The sequence below is a fragment of the Cinclus cinclus genome, chromosome 25 (genome assembly GCF_963662255.1).
Source record: "Cinclus cinclus chromosome 25, bCinCin1.1, whole genome shotgun sequence".
Classification (NCBI taxonomy): domain Eukaryota; kingdom Metazoa; phylum Chordata; class Aves; order Passeriformes; family Cinclidae; genus Cinclus; species Cinclus cinclus.
This window is the reverse complement of record NC_085070.1, coordinates 5,551,459-5,577,994: the sequence shown is the minus strand read 5'-3', so window position 1 is coordinate 5,577,994 and position 26,536 is coordinate 5,551,459. Positions and strand designations below refer to the sequence as shown.

At 44.5% G+C, this 26,536-nt stretch overlaps 1 protein-coding gene across 4 annotated transcripts in view; it reads left to right on the top strand.

The window, feature by feature from the left end:
• The first annotated feature begins 315 nt into the window (after nt 1-315).
• Nucleotides 316-26,536, top strand: part of CBL (Cbl proto-oncogene) — a 34,311-nt gene continuing 8,090 nt past the window's right edge. For 3 of the 4 annotated variants that reach the window (XM_062508584.1, XM_062508583.1, XM_062508586.1), the window contains exons 1-12: nt 316-565; nt 6,696-6,943; nt 17,324-17,470; nt 18,709-18,865; nt 20,326-20,447; nt 20,898-21,035; nt 21,471-21,558; nt 21,964-22,095; nt 22,471-22,674; nt 24,052-24,183; nt 25,024-25,398; nt 26,195-26,289. In XM_062508584.1, coding sequence (XP_062364568.1) covers nt 419-565; nt 6,696-6,943; nt 17,324-17,470; nt 18,709-18,865; nt 20,326-20,447; nt 20,898-21,035; nt 21,471-21,558; nt 21,964-22,095; nt 22,471-22,674; nt 24,052-24,183; nt 25,024-25,398; nt 26,195-26,289 — 1,985 coding nt within the window. In that variant the 5' untranslated portion in view covers nt 316-418. The remainder of the gene's footprint in view (nt 566-6,695; nt 6,944-17,323; nt 17,471-18,708; nt 18,866-20,325; nt 20,448-20,897; nt 21,036-21,470; nt 21,559-21,963; nt 22,096-22,470; nt 22,675-24,051; nt 24,184-25,023; nt 25,399-26,194; nt 26,290-26,536) is intronic. The other variant, XM_062508585.1, reaches the window with a different exon arrangement.

Below are 26,536 nucleotides of genomic sequence, written 5' to 3'. Positions count from 1 at the left end.
TCCCGTTTCGCAAGCTCGGCGAAGGCCGCGGGTCCCTCCCGGGGGCGGCGGGGCGAGCGCGGCCCCCGCGTTCCCATGGCGACCGCGCCCCGCCCCGCTCCGCCCTCACCAAGCATGGCCGCCGCACCGCCCTCACGCCGCAGCGCCGCGCACGCGCCTCGCTCCTCCGCCAATCAGCGTCGGCTCCTCCCCGGTGGAGGGGGCGCGGCCGGGAGCGAGGGGGGGCGGGCGGCCAATCAGCGCCGGCGAGGAGGGCGGGGCCTCGCTGGAACCGGGCGCCGCCGCCGCCACCGCCCACGGCCGCCGCCGCCGCCGCCCTGCCCGGCCCGGCCCGGCCCGGAGCGCCCTCAGCCCGGTCCCCTCCAGGACCGCGGCCCCGGTGCCGGACGGGCCCCACGGGCCGGGTGTGGGCGCCCCCATGTCGGCGCCGCTGAAGAAGGGCCCCGGCGGGCTCATCGGGCTGATGAAGGACGCGTTCCAACCGCACCACCACCACCTCGGGCCGCACCAGCCCGGCGCCGTGGACAAGAAGATGGTGGAGAAGTGCTGGAAGCTCATGGATAAGGTGGGGAGGGCGGTGGGATGGGAGCGGCCGCAGGGGGCTGGGGTGGCTGTGGGATAGGGCTGGCCTGGGGGGTTTGGGACTCTGGGATCTGAGGGGATCTGGGATGAGCCTGGAGCTGTGGGGTTGGCTGGGAGAGAGGGGTCTGCTGTGGCTCGAGAGGAAATATCTGGGGGGCTGAGAGGTGTGTGGGTACAGAATGGCGTGCACAGCACTTAGGGGGAAGGATGTAGTGAACATGAAGTGACAGGACAAGGGGGAATGGCTTCACGCTGATGGAAGGCAGGGTTAGATGGGATATTGGGAAGAAACTTTTCCCTGGGAGGGTGGGCAGGCCCTGGCACGGGGTGCCCAGAGAAGCTCTGGCTTCCCCTGGATCCCTGGAAGTGTCCAAGGCCAGGTTGAACCTGGCTTGGAGCAGCCTGGGACAGTGGAAGGTGTCCCAGTCCCTGGCAGGGACAAGATGGACTTTAAAGTTCTCCCAACCCCAACCATTCTGTGGTTCCCTGTGGAATCTGGTGAAGAGGTGAGCGATGGAGGAGAGGCCGGATGGGAATGGGATGCCAGGATGGGAAGGTACGAAGGGAGATCAGCAGCTCTGCAAAGAACAAGGTGGAGGAAGAAGGAACAATTTTGGAATGGAGGATTTAGACCTGCCTAAGAGGATCTGGGATGCTTCCCCACGGCAGTGGTCACAGTCCTAAGGCTGCAGAACTCAGCATTTGGGCAACACTCTCAGGCACAGGGTGGGATTGTTGGGCTGTCCTGTGCAAGGCCAGGATTTGCACTGGATGATCCTTGTGGGTCTCTTCCAAGGCAGGATATTGTGTGATATCTGTATTAATCATAGACATGTATAGATAACGTCAATCCTGTAGGGTGGGCACTGGTGGTGCTGGGAATGGGTAGGGGCTGGTGGGGAGCTGTGGGTGGTGACAGCAGCAGGACAAGGGAGAAGTCTAGGATTTGCTCCTTGGAAGGTGTGCCTTGGCCTGTGATAGAGCCTGGTGTGTGGGTAGTGGATGGTGAAGCTTTGTAGCAGGTCAGGTTATTCCTTTTGGAATGGACAGGAATGTGTTGCTGCAGTCAGAACAAAAAAAAAAGCCTGGGAGCTGAGGAAAAACTATAAAAACCTGAACAAACCGTTTTTCAATAACTGTAACATGTAGTTACAGAAAGATAAAGTATCCAGTGATGTTAAACAAGAAAAACTTGTGGCGTGGGAGTTGGAAAGGCCTTCTTCCAGTCCCACACCTTTAGGAGGGGCTCTCTGGGGTCATTAAGACTCTCCTCTCCTCCTCCTCCTCCTTTTAAAATGCCAGGAAATGGCTCTTGCCGGGGGCAGGACACCAGACCTTTTGGCCTGTTGGTGTGGTGGGATATTTGATTTACTGGCCTGGCTAGGTGTGCTGGTCAGTCCAGTGTTTTCAGAAATCCTGGGGAGTTGTCAGGAAATGATCAAGTGAGTGAGTGCAGGCACACAGAAATAGGCACAAAATAAAAATCTAATGTTTTTGTGGAATGTTCATTGATATTAACTGTTCAACCCTGAAATCAAGGCTGGGCTTGACATGTTGCAGTCTGAAATGTGCAGTGCATTTTGTCACTCTGAGTTCATGGCTCTAGAAGTCATGTTGAGTAAGAGCATCACCCAAGTTGTCCCCAGGCCTTGGGGACTGTCACCTGGCCACGTCCTTCCCCTCTGGGAGCAGAGCAGGCAGGGATTTTGGGCATCCCTCATGCAATTGCCCCTCAGGCTTATGTGTTTTCCTTCTCTTTCCCCTGCATTGTTTATCCATGCAGTGTCTGAACCTCCTGCAGTAGGTGTTAAAAGCAGGCAGAGCAAATGACTTCTTTAAAGCGTGTTAAATTATATTCCTGCCAAGAAATCACTCTGTGCTGGCTGGCTCAACCAAAGCCACAGTTTATGGTTGTGCCTTGCTGGGCTTGTGATGAGCTTTGATCACCTACAGTGAGACTGGGGCAAAGGAAAAAACCCTTTTGAGAAGTTCCATTGGCTCTGTAACAGACACTGAGGGCCAAGCACAAGTGCTAATGTAGGAGAGGCAGTTTGGGCATGGAAACAGGACCCTAAATAAGTGTAAGCTGAAAGAATGCACATCTTCATGTAGGGAATGTGTAGACAGAGATGGCAACTTGTGTTTGACCTCATAACCTGCTCTGTTTGAAGAAAGAGATTAGCCTGAAAAAAAGCTGGTTATCACGGCATTTTAAAATGCAGTGGGATGTGTTTTGGGTGGAAATTTCACAGTTTTAGTTCTTTGTAGCAGGTTGGATGTGTTCTCTCTCCACTCACAGAAAAGCCAAGGCTGCTGCTGTGTTTGTCATAAGTTACATCAACCTCCTTTGACTCCAGGTTTACTCATAGGCAGCATCCAGACACTCTCAGGCTTGAAGTCTTGCTCAGTCTGCTTTGTACAAAAGGAGAGATCTGCCTCTGAAAAGCCTTTCAGATTTCAGTTAGATTTCAGCTGTACTTACACACACCCAAGAGAACACATCCGAATTAAAATCTTTTTAGTGCTGTAGCAAAAACCCAGAGAAGCTCACGGTGAGAAGGGTAAATGAACTGAAGGTGTTGAGAACGAGTTAGATTTCTGGGCCAAGAATGTGAAAATCCAGGTGCAGATAAAAAACCTGCTTGTGTGCATGTTTAATAGATGATGTTTTTGCTTCTGAGAGCTGCGTGCTGTGTCTGTGTGGGTACACTACACTCACGACCTCATTTGTTAGTCTGCATAATTAGCTGGTGTTGTCAAAGTATTCGTGCATCTCTGCTTTCAGATGTGACTGATGAATTTCCTATTCAAGTTGATTCTTGTCCAAATATTTTCTCTGTAATGCTCTCCATAAGCTGCCTGACGTATTTATGTCTTTCAGATTCTTTCATTTGAAGCCCTAATTTTTTGTCAGTACCATTCCTCCCCCAGCTACATGTGGTCACACCGAGCATGGACATAAAATATCCCTTTCCATCCCTGTTGAATCTTCCCCTTCAGCTGAAGGAGGTGATATTGATGTTGCATTTCTCTGCAGAACAGAAATTAAATGCAGCCCCCTGGAGTTCACTGCTGTGGGTGGTATTTGAGGAAGAGGTGGGTTAGTCATGAGCTGCTTGGGATGGAGCAGAGTGGAATAAATGTGGGAAGGCATGGAGGAGGAAGAGGAGCTTTAAGATAAAGCTTCTCTAAAGAGTTTTCTGATACCATTCAGTTCTTAGAACTGACATAGAGAAGTGCCACTGCAGGTCACCTTCATTGTGAGTAGAAGAAAGGCCAAACACAAATCTAGCAAGAGCCAAGAGATGTTTGAGTAGGTTTTATTGTGCTGTTGAATTCCACTGGACAGTTGGCTGTTCAGCTGCTAAAGGAAGATAAAAAATGAGTTTTCAGAACTACCCTGGAAGGGAAAATCTTACCTGGGAGTAGACCCTGGATGTTCATCAGGCCGGGGACTCTTAAATCCAGAATTAGTCAAGGCAAGCTTCAGATTGTCGAGGGGAAAGATTCAGTTCCAGGCCTCAAAGATCTAGATGAGATTATTTTTCCTAGAATGAGTAGATAACAGATTCTTTCCTGAAAACTCAGTTGGGACAACTGGTTTTTGACTTGCATTTGGAAAATGGAAATGGGCAAAGTCAATTTTCAGGTTCTTCACAGGCCCACCTCTCTTCATGCAAAGCTTTATTGGTGTGTCCAAAACCCCAAAAATGTCTCCCTAAAAGGTTTGTTCCTCAGAGAACACAACATAAGCCGGGCAGTTTTTTTTTTGGATGATAATATAAAACCATGGATTGCTTCTGTTCGTTGCCATCACACCTAAACAAAAAAATATTTTTCTGCTTTTTGCTCGATTTCCTTCCACGTTGCTGGTCCCTGTGGAAGGCTGCTGCAGGGCAGCTGTTCCCAGGGCTGGGAACATTCCTTTGGATGTTGTCATGATGCTGCAAGTGCACACGTTAGAGAAACAAGGAAAATGCCACTGCTTTTGTTGCTGCTGTGTTATAAAAGCACCAAGTTTGCTCAGGAGGCAGCAGTTATGCAGTTCCTAGTTATGCAGTGTTGTTTAACTGCTCATTTTAGCTAATTTTGGTCTGCTTGGTAAACAAAGAAGCTGATCTGAGAGTAGAATACCAGCAGTTTTGACCTTTCTGTTAACTCTTTGTGGTATCTACTTCTTGGGGAGCATTTTATAAAGGCTCTGAGAATGAGCAGTTTGCAGAACTCGCCGCTGCTGTGGAGGGATTGTTCTAATTGCTATCAAAGTCTGAAATGCAGCAGGCCTGCTGCTCCCGTGGCTGGGTGTTCTCAAAAGGTAACAGCCAGATTGTTCTCTATTTCCAGCTGGCTGAGGGAAGTGCAGGCTCTGCTTGCTCAATGTGGCTTCCTCCTCAGAGCTGACTGTGTTAAGGTTTTAAACCCACTATAGAATAAACAATTTCTGCTGAAGAAAAGGTTTTGCTGTCCAGAGCACAGCTCAGCTGGGTCCAAGGAGCATATTTAGAACCTATTCATGCTCATAGTGAAACTGCTTTTTTTTTTTTTTCAGGGCACAAATGTGTTGACTCAATTTGTTGATATGGTTCATTGTACAATGTTCACAGGCTCCAAGGAAGCAGCAGTTGAGGCATCAACATCAATTGACTAAGTCAGCTGTCTAGCCATCCATCTCTTTATCTTAAGACCTTGACAGCCTACTCAAAATGGAGGGAAAGTTTTGGTAGTTTGTTTTTCCCATTTTGCAGAGGCTTTTTTAAGTGTTTATTTTTTCTTACTCAGTCTGATTTTTCTGGTTTGAGTTTTGGTACACTGTGTTCATTTCTTTTGGCTGAAATTGAGCCTTTCTCAGGTCAGCTCTTGGTACAGGCACTGCTGTAATTCAGATAAAATTGGAGGTGTCACTTCACAAGGTTTCTTTTTGCACATACCTTAAATGGCAAAGTGAAATGCTAAAGCAGTGTTTCAGAAGGAATGACTCTGTTTACCATCCATGTTTAAGGGAAGTAGGTATTTAAATGTGCACTGTAGGGAACTGCTCAATTCCTCTTGAAGGTTTCACAAGGTTTTGTGGGAATGAGGTACTGCAAAAGGATGTTCAATTGTTCTTCTGCTTTTTCTTATCCACTTTACTTAAGTTTTGCATTCTGCACTGTTTGATATCTGTAATTCCCTCCTACCTGTCAGTGTCATGAGTTTAGACCTCATTTATATGCTGGGTATTAAGCAGCCAGATAATAATTGTTATAAGGAAGAACTTTAGGAAAATGTAGCTACATTTTGTGCTCAAGTGTGCTGGAAATCACAGACTGTAGAAGTGTTAGACTGCTGCTTCTTACCTTGTAAACTTGATCCAAAACTGACCTCACAACTCTAAATCCAGCCCTTTCTATAACTGAAAGCTCACTACTTAATTTTCCAAATGTTTGCTTTGCCATCAACTCACCCTTTAATTCTCTCAGTTTAGATAATGGAAAAATTTGGCTATGGCGGATGGTGAAGTGGCTTCCTTTTCCCTCCCCTGTCAAATAAATTTATTGTCATGAGTTTCATCAGTCCACATGCACTTCAGCCCAGAAACTGCATTCTTTTATGGTGGCTGGGCTCGCTATCTGGAGAAAATAGCCTGGAGAAAAGGAGGCTCAGGGGGGACCTTATCACTCTAAAACCGCCTGAAAGAAAGTTATAGCAAGCTGGGGGTTGGGCTCTGCTCCAGGCAAGCAGTGACAAGAGGAAATGACCTCCAGCTACACCAGGGAAGGTTCAGATGGAACATCAGGAGGAATTTCTCCATGGAAAGGGTGGTCAGGCTTTGGAAGGGGCTGCCCAGGGAGGTGGTGGAGGTGTCCATGGAATGCCTGGACGTGGCACTCGGTGCTCTGGTCTGGGTGGTGAGGTGGGGAACAGGTTGGACTCGATCTCAGAGGTCTTTTCCAACCTCGATGATTCTGGGATCCTGTGATTCCATCTGGACTCTACCTACAAGTGGGATTTGTTGCAGCGAACGTTTCAGAGCGTTGTGGTCGCGACAGTGAGTTGTGTTGACCCCCTGATGGTGCTCCTCTCCTTGACTTTTCACCAGAAAAGTGAAAACCACCTTTCTCCACTTCCCACAGGTGGTGCGTCTGTGCCAAAACCCCAAACTGGCCCTGAAGAACAGCCCTCCCTACATCCTGGACCTGCTGCCCGACACCTACCAGCACCTGCGCACCATCCTGTCCCGCTACGAGGGCAAGATGGAGACCCTGGGCGAGAACGAGTATTTCAGGGTCTTCATGGAGAACCTGATGAAAAAAACCAAGCAGACCATCAGCCTCTTCAAGGAAGGGAAGGAACGGATGTATGAGGAGAACTCCCAGCCTAGGTAAAGGATAGAAATGGTTTCAAGTGTTTCTTGTAGGAATTGAACTCGTGGGAAGCGTTGTGTTTAAGGTAGATCAGCTCTCTGATCATCTTTTATTTGGTACAAAGGCATAGATGAGGTCAAGGGACATCTTCAAGGTGAACAGCATTTAAAGAAAGGATAGGTGAAGGTAGAACCTGTGCTTCCTGAATATAAGGCTCTCTTGAACAAAATAGTGTGTGAAGGTGTCACCTCATCCAGCTTTTAGAAAAGGAAAGACAAGGTGATTTAAGAGTAGAATAAAGATGAACCTTATACATTTGTGTAAGGTCTAACAGGCAGAGTTATACAAGGCATACATTTGTAACATTCATTTCAGGTTTTTGAAGTAGATGCTGAAGTTTTTTAAAAAAGGGTGGAAAAAAAGTGTGAAAACCACCCAGTGGCTGAACATAATTGCCTTGGGGAGAATGTGGTTAATGGCCTGGCATCGGCTTGGAATTACTGGAAGGGGGAAAAGTGCTGGCACATGTTTCTGGTTTAATATTGAACTCCGTGTAGCATATTCCATACTGAGCTCCAACAGAAGGCATTGCTGGTGCTGCTTGGATTGCTACTGACTGTGTGGAAGAATGGATTGAGAAATAGAAGTTTCTTTCTGGAGTGTTGTTAACTGTGTGTGTATTGTGATCTGTCATAAATCTGGACCATCTGATGAGTAAATGATGTCTGTGTCAGTCATGAATCCAAAATCCCTCCTGCAGTGCCTTGGTTTTTCAGAGAGGAGGAAAGAGAAGTAATTCCAGAGGGTTAATCATCCTAGTTGGTTTGTGATCCAGCTAATTGACTAGAGGGAGCAGGGGAAATCCAGATTGATAGATGTGAGTGTCAGGACTGCAGCTCAGGCTGCTGTTCTCACAGCAGGCATGGGAGTCCTGGGGGAATTGCTAATTGTCCCATTTAGGAATAAACAGCTTTAGCAGGGAAGGAACTGTGGGGAGACTCGTGTTAAACACAGGCATGAAAACAGCATCACACCCTGAGCACTCTCATGGCATCTTCCTCTGCTTCCACAGCCCAGGAAGCAGCAGTGGCTGTTTGCTCCTAAAGGGGTAACCCCAGAGAGCTTTTCCTTGTGCTGGCGCTGAGTTTGGGATCATTCTCAATTCTTTAATTTATCACAAAAAGGGACAAGATTAGAGCAGGCAGTGCATGTGATTTGTGTACTGATTCAAGAGATACCTGCACAAAGAATGAGAGTTTTGGTTTTGGAGATTCTGTTCAGTGCTGCACTGCCAGTGCCAGGTTCTGTGGTTGTGGGAGCTCTTGGAACCCAGTCACTTCAGTGCTCTTTGTTAATTAAATTAAATTAATTTCTGCTGTAAATGCACCTATAGATATAGAATATGTGTGTGACTCTAAGGTGAAGAAACTGAAGTTTTCTCACTTTGCTAGGAGCTGAAGAAAAAGATGAATATTTTTTAGGAAGAAATAATAAATTAATAAATTCAGAATTAATAATTTATAGTAATTTATAAGTACGTTAATAAATTAGAATACTCCAAGTGTGGGAGGAGCTTTCTGGAAGATGGTCAGCAGTCTGTAAAGCAAACAAATAAAATCTGAATCTGGTGTTCACTGGGAATGTACTCATGGCAGTATGTATGTGTGCATATATATATATACTTATATATACATATATAAAATCTAGTTTTCTCTTATCTCATGCAGGTTTGTGGCCATTAGTCTGCAGTGTTTTGAGAACAAGACTTTGAAAGTTTAATAAATGTTTTCTTTTGGCTTTTCTGATATTTTTTTCCTGTTGTCCTTGAAGCTTTTTTCCTCCTCTCTCCCAGACTTTGCATTCATTTTGCCTCCTGTCGTGTATGACCTTATTTTCTCCCCCAGATGACTCTTGGTGTTGTGCAAAAGGCACAATTTTGACATTTGCATAAGCAGTGGCAAAGCTGTAGTGTGTTCCTTCAGACCAGTCATGAAAAGTGACTGAAGTAGGATCAGCACTGCCCTGATCACTTGAGTATCACCCTCCTGTTCTTATTATTTCCAACTTGCTCTTTGTGTATTTCCTCTCAGACATTTGGGATGTCTCTGTAGCTCTGTGGTTTTGGTGTGCACTGGTTCAGACTATAAATATATAAATTAACCATGGCTGTACCTGCCCTGCCTTAAGCTCACGCTGTGATTTTTTTGTGAGAACTCACTCATTTGTTAGGAGAGCTTTCAAGATGCTCTTTAAATTCTGCTTTAGCTCACTTCCATGTCTGTTTAAAAATTCATGCTGCTGAGGGTGCTTTTAAAGCTCTGTGTGCACTTCCTGACTGATAGGTACTAGCAGTAACTTCTGGGTACTGATTAAAACTGAATTTTTAGGGAGTAGATCAGATGCAGCTTGGTGACTTTGGGTTTTTATTAGATGTACTGTGTTGCTCCTCTGAGTTTTAATAGCTAAAAGTAGCATCTGCAGCCTTGGAATCAAATAGTATTTCTAGAGTTAATAATTTTAGATATTTTGTTGTATGCTTCTAATAAGGTAAAGGTAAATCATCCAGTGATTGGTTGGCTGTGTGCAGTAATTAGGAATTCTTGAGGCTGAACACATTTCCAGAGGTGCTGCTTCCTTTTTTTTATGTGACTTCTCTATGTGACTGTGTGACTTCTCTATTGTGAACTTCTTGAGTTTCTTTTTGTTAAAAAGCTAAAAAAAGAGAAATAAATTCCCTGCAATGTGATGGTTCCATTGCTTGACAGTGCCATTCTTACTCTGAACGTGCTGAACCTGCCTCAGATCTCAATTTCAGTTTCATTTTGAGGCTTGGTGGTTTTGCTGGACTTTTTTTTTTTCTGTTTCCATTGCAGAAAGCTTTTACTTCTCAGCTCTCTTGCTTGCACAGAGGAGCTGCAATTTGTCAGCGTTCCACACTACATAAATTACTTCTTGCAGCAGTGGTTTTGCAGTTGTGTAAATAGATTATACTTGACATGGCAGGAGTGAAAAATAGATTGTTGATCAGGAGACAGGTAGAGGAATTGTCTGTTCCTTAGGAAAGGATTAATTAGGCTGAAGAGTCCATTTTTCACTAAAGAATCAAATTTCCTAATTATGTTAAACCGGTCTATAACGAGGGAAAATTCAGAGAGGTTATTTTCTAAATAAAATCAGAGCACTGCAAATATTTCCACATTAGAACACAGCTATGGAAGCTGCAGGGTGGGTGAGGAGAAGTAATTTTTCAGGATGTGGACTGGATGTTTAAGGAATAGAACAAGTTATTTTTCTAGTTCTATGGGAAACAAGCTGTTAACAATGCAGGTAAAAAAATAAATATATCTATAGAGAAAATGCAGGGTTAAGCAGGGAGTATAATAAACTTTTTCCATTGAGCATGGAAGTGAAAAAAAGCTTTAATTGTTTAATTGTTCTGACAACATCTTAGGGGATGCTGGCTCAGCAGGATTTCATATTCTTCTCCAGCTCCAATGTTAAGACTCACTAATTTACAAAGGAAAAAGCTGCCAGTGTTTAATGTCTCCTGGAAATGACCGTGCCTATCTCTGAAGGGGAAGGAAGTCCATGAAGAATGACCTAGAGGAAAAAAAAAAATAAAAGAAAGAAAAGAAAAAAGAAAAAGGTTGGAATTTAAAGAGGAAGAAGTTGGAAAACACTTGTGCTAACCCCTGAACCAGAAAAGCCTCTGGGAGGAGGGGGGTGGGTGCTGTAATCTCATTTTTGAGACCTCTTGCACACATTCCTGCCCAGTGAAAATGAGATAGTGCAAAATGTGGAACTCAAAATGGTGCACGAGTCCTCTTTCTGTCACTTCCTTCTAACACGGCAGCACTTTTTTTTTCTTTTTTTTTTTTTTTTTTTTTTTTTTGTAAACAAAACCCACTAGTGTGAAGTCTACATCTGCATTTAAATTAGAACATCTTAAAGAAAAGAGCAGGCTCCAAAGCTGCCCACAAGAAAGGTTTCCTTGCCAGGCTCCAGCATATGAACACTAACTAACTGCTTATTACCCAAGAAGAAATTCATTATCATGTAAATGTTGTTGGAGGGGAGGAATGTGAATTATTTCTTTCTAATTTGGTTTTAAATTGCAGTTTAGGTGATAGTTTTGGAACTTAAGTAACACTTAGCATAATTGGCTTAAGCTGGCATTCATTATAGTTTTCTTACTGTCTAAAATTGGACCACCGTCTTGAAAAATCAGTTTGTGGACAAATGCAAGATTTCAGTTGATTGCATAATAAGGAAGGAACATTTTCATTCTTCTTTCCTCTCAGAGCCTATAAAATTGTGGAGTTTTCTGGGAGGCTGTGGACTTGCTGTTGTGGGTGGAATTACAAGCACGTTGGTTCATTTGTAGTAATTATCATGGGAAATGTGATGGATTTCTCCATGCTGGCAAAAATGTGCTGCTGCTACTTGGCAAGCGTGTCGTGTCTCTGGGGTGTTCAGGGCTGGGATGCCACATTTGGGATTTTTGGGGTTGGATTTTAGCTCATCCCACCCCCTGCCACTATCCCAGATTGTTCCAACCTGGCCTTGGGCGCTCCCAGGGATGGGGCAGCCAAAGGTGCTCTGGGCACCTGTGCCAGGGCCTGCCCACCCATAGAATAAAAATATTAAAGATTATTAAATGAATAAAATAAATAAAGATGTTAAAGACAGGTGTTAAAGGTTTTTAATATTTACTCTGAACCTGCCCTGGCTCCTTGCCATTCCCACTTGGTATCCAAGATGGTTTTGAGGTGGCTGAAGATGAATAATGAAATGCGGAATCTTCCTTGATTTGGAGACAGGGCTTTTGTGCTTTGGTTTTCTCTTTATCTGTTGTAAATAGCCCCTGAAATACAAACTGTGATTGCAGTACAGAGAGCCCAGAGTTAGGTATAATGAGAAGTATCCTGAGCAGTACATTTGTTGTGTAGTGCCCTTGAATCTGGTAAAATAAATTCATCTGTTACCGGAGTGAGAGTTTTATCCTTTTTACCTTGTCACTCCTCTGAATGTGTGTGGAGCTCTTTAAAGCCCATCAAATGTATTCCTCTCTTTAAAGCATTTCCTCTAAAATTTAATTTTTTTAAGTGGGTTTATAGCTTCTTAACAGTGAAAAAAAAAAAATATAACACCAACACTTGTACCTAGAACAAGAAGTCCATATCCTTTAAAGATCAGTTGGTTTGGTCCTTGTGGTCAGCACAGTGGCCTGATGTCCTTTCTGCTTCACATCAGTCACAGCCTTTTGCATACTGATAAGAATATATAACAGTTTGGGGTGGTTTGTGGCCTGCAGTGTGTTCTGTGTGACCTTCTCAAGTGATGGGCAGGCTCTGCTCCCAGAACTCAAGGTGTTAAAATTTATTTATGTGACCCGAAAAGTGCCAGGGTTCAACAGAGCATAAGGAAACTGCCCTGTGATACCTAAAGCACTGAAAAAGGAGCTGATGGTGAAAAATTCTATAGAACAAGCAATAAATTTAATATTAAGATGTTCTTTTAGTTGCTCTGAGGAACTGCTGTAAGTGTTACTCTGTAAGGTACCTTCTGTTGAGCCAGCAATAGTTAAGTGGAATTTCATTCACTTCCTGTGTTGCAAGTTTTGTTGAAAGTAGTTCCGCTGTTTCTATTTTTAACCCCGGAGAGGAGCAGCCTCAAGGTTTCAAAAAACAGCTTGGGATCACCTCGAGCATTTCCACTCACTGCTTCTGTGAACATGAGCACACAGACTCCTGGCTGGGGTGGGAGCACAGCATATTCTTCTATTTGAAGCCAGGCACATCAAATTCTGTGCTGAAATCAAACTGCTCGTGCCTGGTGCATCTGAAAGCTCCTGTGACATGAGTACCTCACATCTTTGTGGTTTCTGAAAGGTGCATTTTACTCGTTGGAGTCGTTAAAAGAGCTGTTTGATTTTTGGGTTTTTTTGTTTTTTGTTTTTTTAAATTATTTTTTCTTTTTTAGCTCTTCAAGTATAAAATTGTAAGATGTAGTTACAGGAAAAAAAACCTGTGGGTTTGTGGTTTGTGTTTGCATAAGTAGTGGAGCTTGCACTTTATCCAGTGGATGCTAACCCTGTCATCCAAACAGAATCTGGTGGTGAGAGTGTAAGAATAAGAAATAAGGACAAAAATTACAGAGCAGTGAAACATTTTGAGGTTGGTTTTTTTGTGCTACAGCTCATAATTCCTGTGTGTTTGTAACGTGCCTTCAGCAGAACGAGCTTTGCAGACACGACAGTGCGTGCATGTCAAATGATGGCATGTGAGCACAATATTGTGACTAAATCAGCCTGTGGAGCTGATCCTTTCTACGTGTGAGGAGCTAAATTATATTGTGTCATCTGGGTAGGTGAGAAATACTGGGAGAAAATGAAAAAAAAAAAATCGTAGCTGGCAGTGGCAGAAATGGTTGTGCCACGTTGACACCGCCTTGAGGGGAAAAGGCATTTAGTCACAAAGCACATTAATTTAACTAATTGTGTCAACAGTGGCTGAGAGAGACATCCCTGATTAAACCATCCTCCACCTTTAATGGCTTTCCAAGACTTAGCCCATACAGTGGAAAAACGCTTTTGTCCAGGAAACTGGGAAAGAAAAATCTGCTGAGAATCTGGGGGGAGACAACACCACCAGAACCCCCAGCTGGGGCTGGCAGTGGGGGGCTGCACCTGGAAGTTTCTCTCAACTTCTTGAATTCCACAGAAATGTGTGCAGCAAACCCATCCTGAGGCAGGAAGGAAGGAGGGAGGAACCTGTCCATGGGGTTACTGAAGAAACTCTTGTTTTGTGCTGGTTTTGGTTCCCCAGAATTGTGTCTTCAGAGCCTGGTGAGTGTAGAGGCAGCAGGGTTTGACAGCAGGGACTGAGCAGGCTCCGGAGCTGTGTCTGTGCTGTTAAATCAATTCTCAGCTCACTCTGTGTGCACAGGGACTGATCCCTCCATGCTCGGGCTGCTGGTGTTCCTCCCAAATCAAACTATACACAATGGAAAAAAAATATTTGTCTTTTTACTTGTTGATTCATTATTTCCAACCATAAGAAACCGAAAGCTTTGCACACAGGTGTGAAAGCACTGGGGGATGTGAAATCCCACCTGAGCTGTTGCTCTAACAGAACCAGGCTCTGGTTCTTTGAAGCTGGCACAGGTGTTGCTGCAGCTGCCTGCACACGCTGGGGACACTTCACTGATGTGGCCTGAGGTCCTTGGTTAACATTTTCTGGGTGACAGCACTTTAAATTCCCCAGCAGCAGGATTTAGGTGCTGCAGTCAGCTCTTCCCAAACTGTGCTTGGCATTGAAGTCTTTTACTTGTAAGATTTAATTTTAATTAAGTCTTGTGAGATTTAATTTTAACTTGTAAGATTTAATCCTTTAACTTGTAAATTAACTTGTCTCTGGTGGAGTCCTTGGTGGCAGTTTTGTGTGGATTGCTGTGTTTAGGTAAAGTTGTGAAAAATGGCCATCAATGGGACATTGCTGGAGGTGTGTGGCCAAAACTGTGGGAATCTCCAGTCTAAGACCCATAAATTTTCTTTGAATAAATGCCTCTTTTTCTGGGAGTACATTCACATCTGTTTAGTTGAAGCCATGGCAAGAAGAACAGTTCTGATGTTACTAAAAGTAAAACATGGCCATCCGTAAGCTTTGATATGCCAATAAAATATTCTCTGTAATTGCAAGTGTTTATTTGGTCTCCATAAATCTACAAATATGTAAATTGTTGAAATAAAGACAGTGTTTGTCCTTTCAGCAAAGGATTGGTAACTGCTGCATGTAAAAGCCAGTACCACAGACTGTTCTGCAATTTGCTGCTCTTCATGTTCACTTCCTGTGGTTTTTCCTGTTATTTACCTACAATATAACTGAATATTTATTAAAAAACATGATAACCTCGAGAATTTAAAATGTTCAGCTATCCAAAATGGTTTTGGAAACCGAGTCCTTCAATGTGTGTGTGTGTAAAACCATTTGTTTATCCATCCTTAAGCCTGAGGAAGTTCTTACTTCTCTCATTAACTGATGTGCTCAGCTGAGTGCAAACACTTCCTGGAGCTCAGCTGAGGCAGAAGAGATAAACAACTGGACCCAAGAATATTCCCTGGCTTTTTCTTGCAGTGTTTTGTTTAAACCATGCACTTGTTCAGGGTCAGAAATGCATCCAAGTGCTTGTCTGTCATACCCAAATTTCCCCACATTGTGCTGGGCAGCAATAGGAGAGCACAAAATCATTAGCAGCTTCATTCAAGCCTCTGTTTTTATAAATTCAGTTTTTTAAAAGCCCATATTTTTTTACTTGGGTTGTAGATGGATGAAATGATTGGTAAGAGCCTGGTGTTTGCTTTTTCTTCTTGCACTAACACAAACTGCCTTTTTTTTTTTTTGCCATTTTATGGGAGTGAGGGCTTTCAGAAGTCCACAGCTCACACCTCTGATATGCAATTTTTCTGTTGTTTATCAGAAAAAGGCATTGCAGGGACACAGTGGGAATCTCCATGAGGGAGAGAACTGGGGTGTGAATTTACAGTGGAATCATCTTCCTGTACCACGAGCTCAGAACCTGAGCCTTCCCCATGTAAATTCAAAGAGAACACGGCTTTGAATTACTTAACGTGCCAAAGGCAGTCTGCAGAAGTGCTTTCAAATACCCAGTTTGAGTGTGTAACACATCCAGAGACAGCTGGGGAAGGGGACAGCTCCTGCAAGAGCAGCTGGGGGCTTTTCCTTGTGTTAATCCCAAGCACCTGCTGTTGTTGGACACGTATGAAATGACAAAAATCACAATTCCTTCTATAGCTGGTGCCTTCCATAAACACTTGGAGCAGTTTTCATTGCTGCACCCCAATTAAAATGTGGCTGAATAAAGAAGGGTAAGAGAGAGATGCTGTCAGAGAAAATTTAGAGTTTTGGGTCCTTCTAATCTACTCAGAGTGTCAGGGTGTGGAGAAAGGGCTCATGAGGGGCTGGGTAAATACTAAATATATGCCAAACAATATGGTCACTTCCAGTTGAGTCTAGACCCTGTGAAAATATGGGAAATGTCCCAAATGTCCAGGGAATTTTTGTGGAAAGGCAGAAGGTCAGTTCTGCAATTAGGTACATTAACAGGAAAATTCCTTCAAGTAGGAATAGCGTGTTTGGAGCAAGTGGTATCTGAAAAACATCCACAATGAAGTGAATAGGACCCAATCCAACCAGAATACCAGAAACTGGTGGAAGGCTGGAGCCTGGGGGAGTGGAGCTTGCTGCCAAACACAAGTGTCTTCTGCAACAGCAGCAAACTCAGGGGGAGAGATGGGAAAACAAGAAAATCCAATGTGCCTGGGGATGTTCCCTCCCTCTGTGGTTCAATATTTAAATAATCAGTGCCATAAGTGAGGCTGTGCCATGCCTGGGTGGTTGATGCAGTTTTGTGACCGGTTCTGGTGTGCTGGGCACAGCTCACAAGTTGTTCTTTCCCACATGAAGCCAGTTCCTTCTTTTACCTTCAAGCATGTGATGTGGGGGTGAAAAAAAAACAAAAAACCCTCTGGCCTAGAAATCTCCCTGTCTCTTTTCAGGAAGTTTTCCTAGCAATGGAGTGGAGGAGAAGAGAGGCATCCTTTGTTTGGATAAAAGAGTGAGAGAAAGGTGCCTGTGGTGAAATAGAATAGCAGAAAATATCTATTCTCCAGCTTTCCCATCCACCTTAAAAAAGGGCATATCCTGTGGGATAGAGCACTCCTGATGTCTCAGTGTCATCAGGCAGAGAAGGGACTTGAGGTACCAGCTGTAATTCAGATTGGATAATTAAACACAATACATTTGAGAGCCCTGGCTGTGGAGCTTTTGTGTGTAACTTGTTACCATTTCAGGAAAAACCTACAGGTGTTTTTGCATTCCCTTGGGAGCTTGAGCCTGTTAGGATCAGTTCAACATTCCCTGAGCAAATCTATTGTGTTGGGAGCCTCTGGAGACCTGGGAAGACATCCAGCTTCCATTGTCTGGGGCAGGAGTAGTTTTATGTGCTCTCAAAAGGAATTTTCAGACCCAAGGCTGATGAGGTTTTGTCTTCAGTACTCAATAGGTGAGGCCTGAGTACTGGTTTTGCATTTTCTGTGATTGTGTTCTTCCGTGGGAGGATTTTTGCCTGTCCACCTTACAGAGATTATACAGAGTTCGTCTTTGTGGAAAATGTCCTGACAAACACAGACCTTGCTGATAGTTCCCATGTTTTGGATGTTCTGAATGCTGAGGAAACACTTGAAAGGGAGCCCCAAATAAGAGCTTTGCATGCTGGGCTCATTCTTGAATTGCAATAACTACTGGTTCTGCTTTGCTCAGAATGCTGAACTCTCTTTTTTTTTTTCTAAAAGAAACAATTTCTGTGGTCCTTTGCAGGAGGAACCTGACCAAATTGTCCCTGATATTCAGCCACATGCTGGCAGAACTCAAAGGAATTTTCCCCAGTGGCCTCTTCCAGGGAGACACGTTCCGGATCACCAAGGCAGATGCTGCAGAATTTTGGAGAAAGGCTTTTGGTGAAAAGTAAGTTTCTAACTGTGCTTAGAAATAGAGGTATGAGAGCAAATTGCACACAGTGTTTCTTAAGAATTGTGTTCAGAAAAGGCTTTGTCAGGTTAAAATAAATGATGGGAGAGACCTACTGGTTATTTGGTCCTCATCTGGGGTGAGGTAAGGAATTATTCCTGTATTAAATTTCAGGTTTTGTCTGGTTTTAAATGTGTTTGGATGAATCTCCCCACTTTCCCCAGGAGACTATTTTATTGTTCCCAGTGCTTCCCTTGATTATTCAGCTGAAATTTTCCTCTCCTTGATTTAATTCTTTAACTTGTAAGTAAGCTCTACAAGCTATGCAAAATAATCCTTTCTTCTTCCAAAGGAAGGTTACCATACCCCCAACATGGGTTGTTCTTTGGCTAAGCCATAATATTCTATTCTTTTCATCTTCCCTCCAATTAGTCTTTCCAATCATTTACTCACCTATCTTCTTCTCTGAGTTTCTGGTTGCAAAATGGCTTTGCTAAGAGTGAAGGGGAAAGGGAATCGCAGCAGTCTTTGTGTGCAGACTGCTGAAATGTCAGCTTTAATTTCTGTATCTAATGAAACACTGACTAAATGAACCATGGAGGTGTTCACAGCAATGTTTGGGGATTAAAGTTAATGGATTGGGTACTGCTTTCAAACGGAGGGAACTGTGGTACTTCACCTAAAGAGTTTAATTAGTAGCTGTCAGAACAAAAAGCCATAATGTATTTACTCATGAATAGCACAGTTGTCTGGAAGTGAGGCATTTTCTTTCTGTGTTTCTATGCCACTTGATTTATTATAAAAAAGGAAAATATTCCTTTAAACAGGAGCCTGTGTTTTGGCTTCTGATTATCTTCCTTCTCTGGTTAATCCTTCTTTAGAGAGTTGTTTGCAGCTTTTTTTTCACCATATAGACTTAACTCCTTCTCTACCAGCTGCAACATTGCAAAATTATTACCAAGTACTGTGGTAGGACTGCAGAAAGGGAGAAAAGAGAAACCGGGGGGGGGGGGTGCTTCTAAGTCCAAAATTTTGCATGTGCAGAGAAAATTGTCTTAAGTTCATTTGGCTGCTGATTTCCTGCAGTACCAAGAAATCTGTGTTTGTACGACAGGAGTAAATCTCTTGCGGCTAGTTTTGATTTTTCTCTGTTCTGTTATCACAAGATGGATGCTCACAAAGATAATGTGGTGCTGCTGCTCCTCAGCCATTTCCCACTCCCTGCTTTTCCCCAGGACCATTGTTCCTTGGAAAAGCTTTCGGCAGGCCCTGCACGAGGTGCATCCCATCAGCTCTGGGCTGGAGGCCATGGCCCTGAAGTCAACCATCGACCTGACCTGCAATGACTACATTTCAGTGTTTGAGTTTGACATCTTCACACGACTCTTCCAGGTAAGAATTGAGGAATGGGAATCACCTGAAGTGTCTCTCTTTTTTATCCAGGCCAGTATTTTACACTCGCTATTTATACTGTATGGGATTTGCTTGTCTTGCCCTCTGTCCCTTAAAGAGTAATATTTAAGACCCCATATTGCAGTAAAAGTGGGTGATATTTCTGGTTGTATAATAAAAATATCCCTAAATATACACTGCAACTCCCAGGCACATTCAACATCCTGCCATGAATCAGATTTTCTCTTTCAAAGGTCACTTTGAGACTGAAGCTCTGACACAGCTTCTGCAAGCCAGGAAATGTGAAGCTTAGTTTATCACTCTGTCTTCCCTCATCCCTTTCTTTATTGTCAGATTTCTTTTCCATGGAGGGGGGGTTGTTCAGGATGGAGCTCAAGCATGGAAATCTGGGCTTCCTATCTTTTGAACTGACCCAGCCAGGATGTTGTGAACGTGTCTGTGTGTGTGAGAAATCTCTGTATCACTGAGGGGATATTAATAGTAGGTAATATTCTTCCCCACAGTCTCTAATAGTGCTAAATTCAAACACACAGTTTCTGATGGTACAATTGGGTATTTACAAGAACAATCACTTACTTCTTTGGCTCTGACTTGTCTTTTCCCATGTGATGGGGTGGGTTGTAATTAAGATATGTCTAGATGAAAAATTCCCATGTTTGGTGTTGCAATGTAGCTGATCTCACTCAGCACTTTTTCCAAGTGTGGTACGTAAAGAACAAGTCAAGAGCTGCTGCAAATTCCAGGGGATGCAGAGTTCTTAGGGAGTGCTGATACCTTCTTGTAGACCAGTTAAAAAACTTGGAAAAATCAGGTGAGATTTACACACCCAAGCCCTTCTCAGGGCTGGGAGATTTCAAATGGTTGTTACGACTTTTGTGGCATCATTTTAAATAACATTTGAGATGTGTCTGCTGGTTTCTTTATTCAGATCTGAGACCAGCCAGTCCTTGCCACACCCGGGTGAGGTTGGGTTGGTGAGGAATAGTCACAAGTTACAGACAGTGAAACTGAGACACAGAGGGGAGGTCACTGTCCCCAGGCCATGCAGGAAGTCAGTGTTGGAGAGCAGACCAGTCATGGTTCCTGGGCCTGTGCATAATCTCATTAAACTCCTGCCTTCATCCCTGTCTGGGGAATGAGTCATTTTCTCTGCAGAAGCAGCACAATTGATGGCTATTCTTAAGCTGTGACCTCAGTGACTTCTCCTTTTGTATTTATTAGAGGAGTTTTGATTAAGGTCTGTCATAGGTGATGATTTTATTCCCCAACAAGCAAGAAACTCAAATGCCAAGTGCTGCCTGGGAATGAATGTTTTGGTTCCTCCACTGGATTTGTGGTGGAACAGAAACATGTTTCTCTCGCTGAAGAACCCTTTGATTCAGGAATATTGACCCTTCCCAGAAGTGTGTGGTTAATTTGTTTCTCTGCTGCTCCCCCAGCCCTGGTCATCTCTGCTGAGGAACTGGAACAGCCTGGCAGTGACTCACCCTGGCTATATGGCATTCCTCACCTATGACGAGGTCAAGGCCCGGCTTCAGAAATTCATTCACAAACCTGGCAGGTGAGAGGGAGCTCAGCCAGCAGAGCCCTGCTGGGAGCTTCTGGCTGCCACCACTGATTGCAGCAGGGCTGGCACATTATCTGTGTTCCTTTCTGCAGCTTGTCTGGTTACTTCTGGGCTGCTTTTAAACATGGCAACCTCCTGTGGTCTGTTTGTTTGTTGGCTTTTTAAAAGTTGATTTGAAACAAATGGTTTTAAGGATGTTAACTACACTTGCTCTGGATTCTGGGTTTAATTTCACCTGGAGGCCAGTGCTTGGATTCTTTTCTCATTTTGTATCATATTGCAGAGTTCCCCTTTGAACTGCCTGGAAAGCTGCTACAAATCATCAAATTATTCCTACTAATTTTATTTACTGTCTTGATACAACCATACAAAGGCTGCCTACCTGTCACTGGATCTTTTCTGTCTGTTCCAAGCTGCAGTTTCTTTTCCTTTGTGTGTTTTTAGTTACATTTTCCGACTGAGCTGTACCCGCCTGGGCCAGTGGGCCATCGGCTACGTCACTGCAGATGGGAACATTCTCCAGACAATCCCTCACAACAAACCTCTTTTCCAGGCACTGATTGATGGCTTCAGGGAAGGCTTGTAAGTAACTTTATAAAAATTAGCACAACAAAGCATTAAATTTTGAATAGTCCCGTTGCTGTCAGTGGAATAACTCATTGCTGAACTCTTTTGGCACTCAGGAATTACTGATGGCTGTCTTTGCACTGGAGAGCTGTGCAGTAGCAGATGATAAATGTGCAACAGTGCTTCCCTTCTCATAAATCCCTATATTTTTTGTCAAACCCTTAATTTGAACCAAGACTTTTAAGAATAACATATTTAATTTTGCTCCAATCATAAAATTCTTCCAAAACTTTAGAATTCAGAGCACCTTGACTTCCCACCCCTGGCTTTTCACCTTCATTCTTTCTTCCCTTCCCACCTCCAAAAGAAACCTTAGATGTGTGTGTGTATACATCTGTGTACAGGCACATAAAGAGATTTTTTTTTTTTTTTCTCCCCAACTTCTTCCAGTTATTTATTTCCTGATGGCCGGAATCAGAACCCTGACTTGACTGGCTTGTGTGAGCCCACACCTCAGGACCACATTAAAGTTACACAGGTGAGTAAAATATTCCATTCCATCAAACTCTCTGCCTTTCTCCCTGATTTCTACCCTCCTTAGCTATTCATCCAGTTCTGTCATAATTGGTATTCCCAACACTTGTTTTTAGGGCTGCAGTATTTTACAGGAATTACAGAAATCTTTGCATGATAAGGATGGGCAGATGAGATTGCAAAGCCAGATTTTAAGGGTTTATTTTCAGAATGTTCTGCCAGCACTGATGCTTTTATGCCGTTCACCATGTCTTGAACCTTGCTTTTCTTGGGATGCTTAAATGAAAATTGTTGGATAATTTGGATTCCACTTTTTTCAGAGCTTGATAGCTGCCTCTAGCATGTGAAATGATGATGAAATCTTGGCATATTTCTGTTCTCCCTGTGATTTATGCTGTTTTTCCCTCAGGAACAATATGAGCTGTACTGTGAGATGGGCTCCACATTCCAGCTGTGTAAAATCTGTGCTGAGAACGACAAGGATGTGAAGATTGAACCTTGTGGGCACCTGATGTGCACCTCCTGTCTCACAGCCTGGCAGGTGAGCCTTGGCTTCTTCTTTATCTCTCTGAGGGCAGGAGCTTGATCTTTTCCAGGTATATTCCCTTCTCAGAACTGTTCAGGTGTGGAGAGAAGGTAACAGAAACATTGTCTCATAATGTCACTGCATCAGAAGCTGTTTAGATGCCTGATCTCTTAATATGGAATAAGGAAAAAAACTCTTAAAACTTTCTAAAGTGCTGTTTTTCTACTTCAAGGAGCAAATATTCCATATTTCTAGCCCAGTTTGCTTTTGTCTTCCTCTCAGCTGAAAGCTCCCTGCCAAAAAGCAGGTTAAAAGCTGACTGTTGATGAAGCAGGTGATAATTTGTGCACCCCAAAGGCTGCTGTGACAGATGTCCCCTGTCCCCTGCAGGAATCTGAGGGCCAAGGTTGTCCCTTCTGCCGCTGTGAGATCAAAGGCACGGAGCCAATCGTGGTGGATCCATTTGATCCCAGAGGAGGAGGAGGATTGTCCAGGCAAGGGGCAGAAGGAACCCCCTCTCCCAATTATGATGATGATGATGATGACAAAGCTGATGATTCCCTCTTCATGATGAAAGAACTCGCTGGTACCAAAGTAAGGTCACTGGAATGGGTGTTGAGAAATGTGGCAGTGCCTTTTTTCCAGCAGTTTTCTCTTAGTGATTTGTGCCTGTGAGGGTTGGCAGAGTGTAGAACAGTAAAGATCCTGCTGCCTGTGGAACACTGGGATTTAGGTCCAGTTTTGTGAGCTCACTTGGCACTGTCATTTTGGGATCACACTTTGAAGCCTTTGATCTTTTGTGTGTTGTCTTGGAGGAATCCCCAGAGGGGTGAAAAAGCTGGCCTGACCTGTTGGAATGGAAGATCTGGGTTTGGAACACTTCTCCGTGCGTTAGATTTTGATTTCCTAGCCAGAATTCACCCAGATCAGCAGGAATTCATCCTTTTTTTTTTCCCCAGTGATAGATACAGCCTGGCAGGTACAGCCTTACCAAGGTCCTGATGACTAGAGGGCAGGCTGTTCTGCTGAGGAACTCAATTTGGCTGCCATCTTTTTACATGGTGGATGATAAATCTGTCTAATAAAGGTGTGATAACTCTGTCATTAGTGCTGCTTCCCTCCAGGAGCTGTGTGCAGGCATTCTTTGTGAATACCTGCATGGATTTTTCATTTCAGTTTCATTTCTCATTTCAAAATCTGATTGCTGCTCTTGCATTTTTTTTTACTGCATAGGGAAGTGGGGTTGAATTTGGCTATTTTTTAAATAGCTGAATCAACTAAAGAAAGCTGCATTTCCTGATCAGAAAGAATCTTCACCTCTGGTTTACCTGGAGTCTTTTTTTCCCTTTATCTTCCATCCTGTGCAGTTACGTACTAATAAGTAAACACTATTCCTGGAGAGCTTTTTATACATGTTTTGGGGAAGCAAAGCACTTTTCTTGGTGTGACATCCTGTCAATGTTGGTATTTTGTTGGCTTTAGTGAGCTCAAACATACGTGAAGCTTTTTAGAATTGAACAACACTAGCTTTGATTGTGAAAAAGAGAAAATAAGGAGAATAACAGGCACTGTGCTGCTTTGTTAAGTGGAAGAGCAGCTTTCCAGGGACAAAAGTGGAAGGTTTAGTGCACACCAGTGCTCTGTAGTGAAAGCAGTTTGCACAGGGACAGGAGGTTTTGCAGCAGATCGTGCCCTCTGGTGTTGAAAAGCAGCTTGTTCCTGCTCATGGCCCAGGGAAGCAGGTTTGTTACTCCATCAGAGCAGCTTGGTTTGTGTTTCTCAGTGTGCATTTCAGTGATGTCTCACAGCTTGGATTGCTCCAAGTGCTGCAGTGCTGGCTGCTGCCTTCACCCCTGGAGGACGTTTATTACTCACAGAGCAGTTTGTCACCAGTAGAGCTGGAGAGCCTCTCCAGAGAGCAGGAATCGTGTGTGTTGAGCCATGTGCTGACTTTCCATTCTCCTCTCTCAGGTGGAACGTCCTCCCTCTCCATTCTCAGTGGCTCCTCAGGCCACCCTCCCTCCCGTGCCACCCCGGCTGGACCTGCTGCAGCAGCGAGTGGCCAACCCCCCCGGGGCCTCCAGCCCTGGCACCACCTCCAAGGTCAGGCACAGCTCCCTCCCCTTCAGCTGGGGTGACCCCAACATCTTCAATCTGACATCCCCAAGTATTTTCTTCCTTCTCTGTCTGGCCTCCCTTAGGGTGACTGGCATCCTGTAGTACCAAATTATTATTACTGCCATCATATTCTCTGGTTTTCAACCTCAATCCCGGCTCCCTGCACCCTTTGGATTTTCCTCATGTTTTGTTCTAGCTAATACAGAAGGTATCATATTTCTCTCCCAACTTTTCTGCGCTCATTTTTGTATCAAGCATTTTTTACGTAGAAATTGAAGGAAGGAATTCAATGTGTGTGACTGGGAGAAATGAACTGGCTTTCTGATTGATCAGCAGAGGCAGCAGGATGATCTTGGCATTAAGTTAATGGTTCTTGAGATGCAGCAGCAGTTCTTCATCTGGTTCAGATGAAATAATGGAATTAGGAAAGTTCAGGCAGAAGAAAATACCTGTTTCTGTGAATACTCATCACTGACTGACGAATATGGACTTGTACAAATAACCCACAATTGAATAATTTTTTAAATAATGGGGAGGCTCTGTTTGGAATGCAATCTAAGATGTAAGCTGTAAGCTCATGTTTTCCCTCAAGAAGAGGAATCTGGGGTGTTCAGAGCCTGGCTGGAGTGCACGTAATTCCTGTGTTATCTCCTCAGGCTCGTGCAGAAGGTGTGGAGATATCTCCGCCTGCTCAGAGAGAATTCCTTGTAAAAACAGATAAAACCACCCCAAAACTCTCCCTGCTGCCTCCCACCTCCCTCCTGTTTATCTTTTCTGGCTGGACTACCTTGGCGGAGCGCTACCTCACATTCCTCCTCCCCTCAGGTCACACCTGGTGCTCTGCACAAGGACAAACCTCTGCCGATCCCACCCACGCTCCGGGACCTGCCCCCTCCGCCGCCTCCGGACCGGCCGCACTCCCTGGGCACCGAGAGCCGCCCGCAGCGACGGCCGCTGCCCTGCACCCCTGGCGACTGTCCCACCAGGGACAAGCCACCCCCGCTGCCATCCAATCGCCAGGGCGACCTGTGGCCAGGCAGGCCCATGCCCAAAGCGCCCGCCCCTGTGAGCGCCGCGGAGCCCTGGGCTGGCAGGGAATTGTCCAACAGGCACTCGCTTCCCTTCTCGCTGCCCTCCCAGGTGGAGTCCAGGGCTGAGAGCCTCCGGCTGGGCAGCACGCTCAGCCTGGACAGCCCGGGGGTGAGTGGGTGTTGCTGGGGTTGCAGGTAATCTGGGAGAAAAGGCATCCTCTTCTCACACTGAGGAGTGGGATTTTGTTGTGGGAGAGATGGAAAGAGCCCAGTGAATTCCGGGAATCCCAGTTTCAGCAGTCGTGAGCCGCAATTGCCTGATGATTGTTCACCTTTCAGTGTTGAAAAGCTGAGCATGTTTTCTCTTGTTATCTGAAAAGGTCTGATTTACTCTGCTGGCTTTTCAGCACTGAGAAGCCTACACACATCAGCTGTGAGGAGTTTGGGTAAAATCTGAGTTCAGTTTGGGTCTGTTCACCTGCAGGACGCTGTTACCAGCGGGCTGAGTAGTGCAACATTTTGTTCTCTACAAGAAATTGCAGGCACTTTTGCTTTCCTTGATCCCATTTCGTTCATTTTTCCTTCTAATGCTTCCAGCTTTCTAAAATTGAAAGCAAGCACATTTTTAGCCAGATTTTCTAAGAAAATGGCACGTGCACAGTTGCTATCCTGTCTCCAAATATGTGTGCTTGTCTGCATCCTTTTCCTCTTGGCTGCCATTTTGGCCTGTTTCAGCTGAATTTGCCAAGGCATTTGGAATCTCAAAAAGTGAAGTTCTTCCCGCAGGAGAACCCCTGCAATGTCCTCACTGAGGGAAAGCTTTCAGAGAATTCCTAGATTTCTGAGGTGTCAGTAAATTCTGTGGAATAAGTGAGGATACTTCATTCCCACAGAGAATGAGTGGCTTTGCAGATACATTGGACATGAATTTTTTCTGATTCCTGGTTTGGAATTTTGTCTTCCAGAGCTCCAGCAGTGGTCCAGCAGCAACCTCAGAGTGTGAACACCCCAAAATCAAGCCCTCCTCGTCTGCCAATGCCATCTACTCCTTAGCTGCCAGGTGCGTTGGGACTTTTCATACCTTACAGAGTGGGAATTACAGGGTGCTGGTGCCAGGGACAGAGCTGGCATGACTCTTTCGGTCTTAGTTTTAAACTCTGACAGATTAAAAACGCAGAGAAAGCAGCTGAAGTCAGCATCCCAAAGAGTTGTGGGGAGTGGTGGGAGTTCCCCTGGGCTGTGGCAGTAGGAATCAGGCTCCAGTTGCCATCAGCACTTCAATAAATTCACTTTTAAGTGGGGCTTTG